The 6,852-nt window shown below is 46.6% G+C and overlaps 1 protein-coding gene across 3 annotated transcripts in view; it reads left to right on the forward strand.

Annotated features, from left to right (window-relative positions):
• Positions 1 to 4,428: 4,428 nt before the first annotated feature.
• The window catches only part of Kif3a (kinesin family member 3A), a 36,143-nt gene continuing 33,719 nt past the window's right edge, over positions 4,429 to 6,852 (forward strand). For 2 of the 3 annotated variants that reach the window (XM_021211969.2, XM_021211972.2), the window contains exon 1: positions 4,438 to 4,567. In XM_021211969.2, coding sequence (XP_021067628.1) covers positions 4,562 to 4,567 — 6 coding nt within the window. In that variant the 5' untranslated portion in view covers positions 4,438 to 4,561. Of the gene's footprint in view, positions 4,568 to 6,852 lie in introns of all 3 variants that reach the window. The other variant, XM_021211971.2, reaches the window with a different exon arrangement.

Genomic DNA, 6,852 nt, shown 5'->3' on the forward strand with positions numbered 1-6,852 from the left:
CCCTGGCTGTCCTGGAACTCACTTTGTAGACCAGGCTGGCCTCAAACTCAGAAATCCGCCTACCTCTGCCTCCTGAGTGCTGGGATTAAAGGCATGCGCCACCACGCCCGGCTCCAGGATCATTCTTGAATTCACAGACAATCTTCTTGCTTCAGTCTCCTGAATACTGGGATTGCATGTATGAGCCATCCTGCCCAGCTAACGTTCTTTATAGTTGTGTTGCTTGGTTCCTATCTACAAGCACATCTTGCCTGCTGAGATGAAATCATATCTGGGATGTTGAATGAAATGGGGAGGCCAATTGGGGCTGATTCAGATAAACCCAGAGGGAGAACAGAGAGGCAGAGGGATGGTTGTGGCTTTTTCTGAGAGGTGGAAAATTGAAAGAGAGTTTAGGGCAGGAAAAAGATCCACTCCGTGTTTTAACACCATCCCCATGGGTCCTGGGCTGAAAATACAGTCCTTTCTCCACAGGTATGAGAGACTGGATCCAGGGTCCTCCCAGGTCCAAGTCTGTGCCTGCTGAGTCTCTCCCCTTATAGGCTGAGTTTTTACAAAACCCACTTTAATAAGGGTTCGTAAATGCTTTAACCTCCCTTCCAGCCCACCATTCACCAGAGGTAGTGGAAAGGAAAGGATAACAGGACAAAGGGGGACATGGACCTATTTAGAAGGGATTCGGGCTTACTAGGCAAGGACTCAACCAAGGCACAGCTGTTGCCCCACGAAGATGTTGTTATGGAAACCGACTCTGAGTATAGTAAGGCATGGGAGAGTACCACAGTGGTAAGAATCAAGCTCTGTTTTTACTCTAAGGTAGATTCTTAAGTGGGCTGTGTTGAAGGATTGGGATTGGGATTGGGGTGGAAGAGAGAGACTGGGGTTTGAGCAGAGCAATTGTCAGAATTCTGCTTCTATGTGTTGAGAGGAGGACTCATAGATGGAGCTTTTCCGTGTGTGTGTGTGTGACAAGGATAGTGTGGAGAAAGGGAGGCCAAGAGGACTGGGGAACAGGACTTAAACTTTGACACAATAAACTTAAAGTATCTGTTATGCGTCCTAGTGAACTGATGCTCAGGGGAGAGGTTGGGTGGAAGGACTGTGGATCATTCGTTCTTCTGGGCCAGGTTCTGCACTAGGGCCATGCTGAGACAGGTGAGACTCTAGGCTTACTCCAAAGGAACTCTCTCTCTCTGCTGGTGGTACAGGAAAAAAACTCACAAGCGTGGTCATTCTGGAAGGTCTTCTGCATCCCATGCGGGACCCAATGTACGATGGCCATTTTTCTTTTATTTTAACTTTTGAATAGTATTAATGATTTGATTTTTATACAACTAAAAGCCTTTACATTCGTAGAAGGTATTTGAATGTAAAGCAATGCACTCAAAACGGATTCATTTGATTCTTTCAGCAAGCCTTCAAATACTATTCCAGAGAAGTAACACAACGAGGAAAAACCATCTAAAGTGTCTAGCCTCAAGAGGCTTGTGATGGCCTATATAGCTCTGTGTAGTATAGTATGATGCAGTATAATATGCATTCAAATGCAGTTCCTTACAAGGTAAAATAGGCATAGCTAGGAACATGAATTTTGTAGCGTAAATTTTTTGCAACCTACTTTTAAGAAGGGTTCAACCTCTCCTCTAGCCCACCACCCAGCAGAGGTAGTAGAAGAGACAAGCTATTAGGATGGGGGAACTGGACCTGTTTAGCAATAGTTCTTTGGTGGGTGAGCCTTGATCTTCTTTTGCAGCAGAGCAGTCCCATAGCAAATACCAAATACAACACAGCAGCTTCAGACCAGTCCTCTAGGCAGACACCAACCACGAAGCAGCAACTGTAGTTCAATCCTGGAGAAGCTGCTAGGCTTGCCAACCGGCCTGAGGAGAGGGCTCAGAAGCAGCAAGCTGCCATAGGAACCTTATGAGCAGTTCTTTGTTGAGTTTCTCCCAGTGCCAGAGTTATCACAAGTTGAACTCAATGTAAGGCGAACCAATACATGAGTGTTGTTAAAGAAGAATATCGAGGTGGAGCAAATCAAACCAGTGCTCTGTGCTTGTCTCCCACTGTCAGGGGGGTCATATTTATACTCCTTCATCACAGGTCCTTTCATGGCTTTGCTCTATCCAAATACCCTTTCACCTGTGTCTGCTTCAGGAAAACAGTCTTTCACGTGTTTGCTTTAGCGAGATATCCTTTCACCTTTGTACCCCAGCAAAACATCATTTGGCATAACTTTCCAAGGAAACCAGAAGTTTCCACTTCAAGACTCATTTAGAATAGAGACATCTTTATTAAAAAACAAACAAACAAACAAAAAACTTTAGTGGCCAGCAAGATTGCTCACTGGGTGGAGGTGTTTGCCACTAAGGCTGACTACCTCAGCTCCATCAGTGAGGTCCCACAGGGAAAGAAGAGACCAACTCCTGATTGGTGTTCTCCGGCCTCCACACATATGAGCTGTGGCATATGAGTATTGGACCATACACTTACATAAATAAGTATAAAACCTTAATGAAAAGATAGGGGATTGTCATTTATTAGCAACAGCTGTGCAATGGTGGTCTGCATGACCATAAGAAATGGGTATTTTATGTTCTCCTACTCAGCATCTTTGAGAAGTAATACAAAACATTTTTCTAATACTCAAGACCAACTGTGTGATGTATTGAAGAGGAACTTTCAAAAGACTTTTTTACAATTAAGTATATCAGTGTCTCTATGAGTGGGTATATGCATGTGAGTACAGTTCCCACAGAGACCAAAAGAGGGTGTGGGATTCCCCTAGAGCTGCAGTGTAAATGCCTGACCTGGGTTCTAGGACCCTAATTCCAGCCCTTTGCAAGAGCAGTATGTACTCTTAACTGCTGAGTCAGTTCTTCAGACCCAAGATGAACATTTTGAATGTTAACACAGAACACACTTTATAATTACTTGCAACTTAAAACTCTCCTATAACTTCCGGGTGTGATGAGGATGCCTTTAATGCCAGCACTCGTGAGTCAAAAGATCTCTGTGAGTTCAAGGTCAGCCTGGTCTATCTAGTGAGACTCCCCCCACCCCCCAAGACAAACCAAAAACAAAACAAACTCTCCCATAACTGAGAAACCCTAAGCAGTTCTATTGAGCAAGTGGCTATTTAGACGGAGCTTCTCCTTTGAGTTAGTTTCTGGGCTGGACCCTGTTAGGTCTCAAACTCCCAACAAATGGCTGAGGTGCTTTTTTTCACATATTAAAGCAGACCTGGCTGCCCCGCTCTCCCAGCATCCCTCAGTCCCTACCTGTTACAGGGTTGGCTGGCATATTCCACCCCCTGAACCCTCCAGCCCAGGTGCCGAGCTGCCCTTCTGGGGTTCTTCCCTATGTAATCCATCCACTTTGACTATGCTGATCCTTTTTACATTTTTTAACCCTTTACCTTCCCGGCCTGTTGGTCTCCTTGTCTCCTCTCTCTCCTCATGTGGCTGGCTCAGGGTCCTGTTCATTCTGGACTCTCCCAGATGCCGCTGTCTTTGCCTCTAGCTATGCTCTCCCTTTTATGTACAATAAACCTTCACCATACCTAGGAGTAGTCCTTTCTCTCTCTTTTTCTCTTCTCTTTTTTCTCTTTTCTCTTCCTTCCTTTTCTTCTTTTTATTCAGATATTCAGATACCTCAGGTCAGAACTAAACCTATGTCCTTCAAAGAGCTCGTTTTATACAACAACATGATCATTGCCCAGCATGCCTCAGGCCTGAAGTACAATCCATGCACAACACCCCCCTAAACATAAAAAGCCGTTTCTTTTGTTTGAGCACTCAATTTAATTGAATTTAAAACAGATACATACACACAAACAAAGTTCACGTATCACAACTTTTTTTTTTTAAAGATTTATTTTTATTTATTTATTATATGTAAGTACACTGTAGCTGTCTTCAGACACTCCAGAAGAGGGAGTCAGATCTTGTTAAGGATGGTTGTGAGCCACCATGTGGTTGCTGGGATTTGAACTCTGCACCTTTGGAAGAGCAGTCAGGTGCTCTTACTCGCTGAGCCATCTCACCAGCCCCATATCACAACTTTTTATTCAAAGTTTCAAACTGTTGGCGCAGGCAGATAGTAGAGATAAACAGAACCCAACCCCTGGTATTCTTCATAAAATAAGGACTCATCAGAATCTGGTGCGCTATTGTCTACTGTTGTTTTTAATATTTGGGACATTGCCAGCGCCGGAAGCTCCTGGCAGTCTGAGCGGGTCAGATGTCCTGGTGGCCTCAACAGGAACCAGCTTTACAGAGCAGAGCAATGGCAGCACCCTGCAGGCGTTGGCCCAGTCTAGCGTCCATGGAGATGGACGCGGAAAGCTCTCGCGCATGCGCACTTCAAGAGCCGAGGACACCCGAGATTGGGCGGGGCGAGTTCAGAGTGCGCCTGCGCACTGCCCTCTGTCGCTGTGTGAGCCGCAGTCTCTGGAGCGCTAAGGTGTTGCGGTCGCCTGTGACCAGCCTCGCCCCCAAACCCGGTGTTGTTGGGCTGCATCCGGAGCGGGGACGTTGGCGGAGCACCGGACGCGGCCACCATGCCGGTGAGGATGGACAGTCGGCCACGGGGGCTTCGGCTCATCGTGGCGGCCCTGCTCGGGGGCGCGGCCGTTGCCATAGAAGCGCGCGGCGGGCGGGCGGGGCAGGGCGGCCCGGCCCCGAGGCCTCAGAGGAGAAGGGCGGTGGGGCGGGGCTGGGGTCCGGCCGCATCGGGGGCCGCCCGGGACCCGCCCTGTCGCCCCGGAACGCGTTGCACCTCTCCAGGCCTGCGCTGCCAGACAGAAAACCACCGCGCGGGCAGCGGGGGCTTGGTGGCTGCGCGTGGCCACCATGGTCTTGCGGATGCTCGCGACCCTAGAGTCTACGCTCTGGTCCCCTACATCCCTGGGTATAAGCTGTCATTTCGAGCGGGCACCTTAGCTTATGGTGCAGAATGTAACCCGTAGGTGTCTTTATGCGAGTACGCGGTGGCGATTTGGTTACCTCCTAGGATTTCACGGATTGTTATCGTGCCATAATAAGGGGGTGGTTGTAATTCCCATCGGAGAAGACTTGAGCCATGGTAGATTATTTATTGGTTATTTATTATTTATTGCCTTCGATGGTTATTTACAGTGTCTGGGTCGTTAGTTCCTACACACTTAAACTTTCCTTCTTGGAGTTTTTATCAAGGCAAAATAAATTAATGCACAGGACACTTGAAGGACAGGGCTTGACATTTAGCACAAAATGCTCAGTGTTTGTTTCTATTTATTGCTTTCAGGGTATTAATTCAATAAAGATTGGGCACTAGCCGTATATATGTTAACTATGCGGTAAGGTTGGGCACTAGCCGTATATATGTTAACTATGCAGGCGGTAAGGTTGGGCACTAGCCGTATATATGTTAACTATGCAGGCGGTAAGGTTGTGCTAGGTGGTTCTCGTTTAATTTTTATTTTATGTGTATGCGTATTTGCATGCATGTATGTGCACCACGTGCCAGGGGAAGGAAGAAGAGGGCATGGGACTGTTTGGGACTGGAGTTAAAAGCAGTAATAAGCTGCCTTGTGGGTGCTGGAAACCCAGCCCAGATCCTCTGTAAGTGCTCTTAACCACTGACCCATCTCTCCAGCCTCATGTACAAGGCTTTGACTTTGGAGAAGAGGCAAAAACCATATACATTGGCAGAGAAAAGACAGCCTTAATAGATGAAGTGGGTAATCTGCATCTGGTAGGAATAGGATCTGGTGAACTGGAAAATGTTTCCGTAAAGGAATGCTGGCCTACAGATAACAGATCTACTTTTGTTTTCAAAAGACTTAAATTGCTATATTTGTGAAGTTTCTCAGTTTTAGCAGCTGACTAAAATACTTAAAAATGCTTTGAGCCAGCTGGCCAACACTTTGAAAGGTTGAGGGGGGAGGATTTAGAGTTTAAGGCCGGTCGGGCAGTGGTGGCATCTTTAAACCCAGCATTTGGGAGGCAGAGGCTGACGGGTCTCTGAGTTCAAGGCCAGCCTGGTCTATGGAGTGAGTTCCAGGAGAGCCAAGGCTACACATAGAAATCCTGTCTCAAGTTCAAAGCTATCCTTGGCTTCATAAAGAATTCTAGGCTGCCCTGTGCTTCATGGGACCCAGTATCAGAACAAAACAAAAATACTTTGAGGCAAATAAAAGGATTTTATGGGCTGAATTCAGACCCTTGATTCCTTGTTTGGATCTTAGATGAATGAATATATACAATGACAGACATCAGTCAAGGAGCAACCCAGAGTCAAAATGTATCCTTTAAAAGCTCTCTCTCAGAGTCTACTAAATAAAAAAAGCATTTGACCTAGTCAGAGAAGTGTTCCCATGGGAAGTGCCTGCTGAGCTGAAAACTGAAGGATAAATAGATGTCACCTAAGTGAAGAAGGGCATGAGGAATGTTCTAGGCAGAAGGACTCCAGGAAAGCCCACAGGGGAGATCAGGAAACTGCTGAGAGGAGGGAGAGGATTTGGTAACACCTAGAGGCTCTTCTGTACCTTCTAAACATTTTTGGCTTGTCATCTGGAGAAATTTTTACATTGGGGAATAATGTGATTTGATTTGTGTTTACACCATCACGTAAGAGGACAGACAGAAGGGCGGTTTAATTAGATTCAGGAGCATATGTAGGTAGGTGTACTGGCTAGCTTTGTGTCAACTTGACACAGCTGGAGTTATCACAGAGAAAGGAGCTTTAGTTGGGGAAATGCCCCCATGAGATCCAGCTGTGGGGCATTTCCTCAATTAGTGATCAAGGGGGAGAGGCCCCTTGTGGGTGGGACCATCTCTGGGCTGGTAGTCTTGGATTCTATAAGAGCAG

The sequence above is a fragment of the Mus pahari genome, chromosome 14 (assembly GCF_900095145.1).
Source record: "Mus pahari chromosome 14, PAHARI_EIJ_v1.1, whole genome shotgun sequence".
Taxonomy (NCBI): domain Eukaryota; kingdom Metazoa; phylum Chordata; class Mammalia; order Rodentia; family Muridae; genus Mus; species Mus pahari.